The sequence below is a fragment of the Sinocyclocheilus anshuiensis genome, unplaced genomic scaffold (genome assembly GCF_001515605.1).
Source record: "Sinocyclocheilus anshuiensis isolate Anshui unplaced genomic scaffold, SAMN03320099.WGS_v1.1 scaffold603, whole genome shotgun sequence".
Classification (NCBI taxonomy): domain Eukaryota; kingdom Metazoa; phylum Chordata; class Actinopteri; order Cypriniformes; family Cyprinidae; genus Sinocyclocheilus; species Sinocyclocheilus anshuiensis.
The window spans coordinates 80,225-83,791 of record NW_015551055.1 but is presented as its reverse complement, the minus strand read 5'-3'; the positions used below and the strand labels follow the sequence as shown (position 1 = coordinate 83,791).

At 34.2% G+C, this 3,567-nt stretch overlaps 1 protein-coding gene across 1 annotated transcript in view; it reads left to right on the top strand.

Moving 5' to 3' along the window:
• The window catches only part of LOC107661953 (stromal interaction molecule 2-like), a 45,855-nt gene that overhangs the window by 30,136 nt on the left and 12,152 nt on the right, over nt 1–3,567 (top strand). Inside the window, exon 3 of the mRNA XM_016451773.1 lies at nt 1,483–1,594. Within this exon, the coding sequence (XP_016307259.1) occupies nt 1,483–1,594 (112 nt within the window). The remainder of the gene's footprint in view (nt 1–1,482; nt 1,595–3,567) is intronic.

Genomic DNA, 3,567 nt, shown 5'->3' with positions numbered 1-3,567 from the left:
ACACCCTGCTCTCTCCTATATATATATATATATATATATATATATATAGCAGTGTTTATAACAAAATATTAAATTGTTAGTATAACTAATGTTATTTGAACATTGACTTGAACATTAACTCTTTTTTGAATAGTTCAGATGTTAGAAGTCATTATGTATGATGTTATGAGGTGGGTGTGTGGGCGTGTATGTATGTTTGTTGATGTTTTTGAGGTTTGAATGACAGTTTCACATGTCCTCTTTATTCTATCAAACACACTCATCCGGTGAAGTGGAAGTTTCCTTCTTTTATGCCAACTGACACTACTCAAAAGTGTAAATCCCACAATGCACCTCTCTGTTTAATTTACTGCAGACATGGATCACTTACTTCCTGAGTTCTTTTTTTACAATTTATTGCAGTTGGAGGTAAACAAGTTATTAATAGTATAAAAAATATGCAAAAAGTTGCTATTAGAGTCTGTTAAAATAATAGTAACATCCTCATGCAACACAAGAGGTAGTAAGTCTTCTGGTTTGTCCACACTAAACATGTACATACGTCACTAGTGGCCCTCACCATTTCCTTCAGGGTCGCTCGCAACCTCAAGATTGAAAGTGAAGATAGTTTATTTTCTCTTTTTACTTTCCTGTTTTTTTTTTTGCTGCTCAGCTCTCTTTGATATTAAATGGGACTTTTTATATACGTAAATGGTTAGTGAGGATGTGACGTGTGTTTTGAGGATTGTTTTTGGTCATGGCAGGTGTTCCTCGGCTCAAGAAGTGTTTCGAGAAGAGGCCTAAGAATTTCTCCTCCTTACAGCCACTGAAAGTTGGTGTCCTCTTTCAGGACACAGCAGATTCCTGAGTGTGTGTGTGTGAGGGAGAGCGAGTTGCTAAATAAACCTACACAACTTTAAAGATGTCTTGTCCCTCATTTGTTGGAGCATAGCAACATAATTCATAAACAGAAGGAACAAACAAACCTCTGTTTAACAAAATGACATTTTTCGTCATGTATGTGCAGCGCACAAATATGCAGAACCACAGATAGATACACAGTTGACACAGACCTGACCACAGAGAGCTTCACTTTTATCTAGTATGCTTGTCATATTCTAATTGCTTTATTGTGCAATAAAACTGTGCTCTAGTTATGTACTTCTGGTCTTTTTTTGAAATTGCATTGTGGCTCTGCAAATGTTGTAGTCTCATTATGATTAATCACATGTGTTTTTCCTCATTTGTTAGTCGCTTTGGTTAAAAGCATCTGCAAAATGAATTAATATCATGTGTAAGGCAACAGATACAATATTCAAATGTAATGTTTCTCATGTCTTTTTTGCATTAAAAATATTTGCATTATATTGAAAGGTAATTTTGAAACCAGCAAACCCACTTGTGACCTAAAGCCAAATAAAACATGATATGGCATGAACTAATTCGTAAGAAGTAATTTTCCTGTGGTCTGAGCAGTAATGTTATCCTGTTGTTCTTTTGCAGTTTATCATAGAGGACATGAAGCAGCAGCAGACAAATAAACACAGTAATCTTCACCGAGAGGACCAGCACATCACGGTGGAGGAGCTGTGGAGGGGCTGGAAAATATCAGAAGGTAAAGAAAGATGGACAGGGAAAACATGAGCTGGGTGGCGTGTACAGCACTGTGTGACAGAAAGAAGAAAAAAAAGTGTCCACCGGTAGAGATTCTGCTTTTCTGTTTATACTATGGTAGATGTATTTTGCAGATATCGATGGGCTGGACAATTTCATATTATAATTTTTTTATGTGAGAATGAAAAACAGAAACATTGAATAATTTGAAAGTACTGAGCAGGATGTGTCCCAAACTAGTCAAGTCAAGACAAGAAAGGTCTTGTTGTTAACTTGAGAACGGGAAAAAAAATGAAATTTTTTTTTTACATTTTCCTTTCCATAATTCACAGACTACTTGAAATAAACTAGTCATCTTTTGATACAAAAAACAAATATGGGTGCACTAATTAATAATACAACTGATATATTTTCACTAATAAGGACAAGACTATAATATTAAATTAAATTGAGAATTGTAACAAGAAGTGTTGTTACCCCTTGGTGGGGGCGATTGTAACACTGAAAACTACAGTAAAGGGATAGTTCACCCAAAAATGAAAATTCTGTCATTAATTACTCACCCTCATGTCGTTCCAAACCCGTAAGACCTCCGTTCACCTTCGGAACACAATTTAAGATATTTTTGATGGAATCTGAGAGCTCTCTGACCCTCCCATAGACAGCAAGGGTCCTTACGTGATCAAGACGACATGAGGGTGAGTAATTAATGACAGAATTTTCATTTTTGGGTGAACTATCTCTGTAAGTCATATTAACCCACTGTATCGCAAATAAAATCTACCTCAGAGTAATCACTTTACTGCTGTAGTTAACTATAAATGTCACTTAAGTTTTTATTTTCTTTTCTTTTAAATGTCAGGCATCATATGCATTCAAAAAGCAAAAGTCTATTCTATTTTTGCAGAAGACTAGGCAGCTATTCTGTTGGTAACTAGATTTGAATTATTTAAATGTATTTTTTAATATAATATTTTATTTATTTAAATATATTTGACATATTTTACTCAAATACATTAATCAGCTGATGAGTCTGACGAAACTTTAAAGAAACGGAAGACAAGCATGTTAAGAGAATAACTCAATGAGATAATATTGGAGATACTATTCATTTTTGTTTTTTAAGATTTAAAAGCAACACATTATTTAATGTGTAACACGAATAATTTAGCAACTATTCTAGTGGTAACTAGATTTTAATTTTTTTAATATATATTTTACTCAAATACATTAATCAGCTGATGAGTCAAGAACAGTCTTGAAACTTGAAATGGTACAAGATAGACATTTTAACAGAATAACTCGATGAGATAATGTGGAGATAATATTCATTGTATTTTTTTTTTACAAAATTTTAAAAGCAACACATTGTTTAATGTGTAACACTAATCATTTTTAAATGTAGTTTTACATTTAAATATGTTAATTTTCTAACAGAAAAGTATGTCAACACAGACAAACAAGGTACTTGCACTGGGCCATGTGTCACACAAGGTTACAATTGCCACCCATGTTGCAACCATGATAGAATCTCGTATGCTAGCTAGCCACGCCTATATTAGCATAGGTTGCTCATGTTAATCTTTGATCAATAACCTAGAGATAAAATGCATGTAAGTTTAAAATTCACAGTCATCTAAACTTTAGACAGCAGAAGAAAAATACAGTTCATCCAAAAAGTAACTTTCATACCTCAAAATCAGTATTTTGTTAAAAACTTTGAAATGATTGTGCTCCTTTTTCACAGGCAGAGAGAGAATCCTACTGAGCATGTGCAGATTAAGTGTCATCACTCTAGCTTGTTGAGAATTGCCCCCGGTCTCCCCTACAGTACATCCAGGGCTGGACTGGGACAAAAAATCGGCCCTGGCATATTTTGGTCCAGGCGGCCCACCACCACTTCGATATATATATATATATATATATATATATACAGTGGTGTGAAAAAGTGTTGGCCCCCTTCCTGATTTCTTA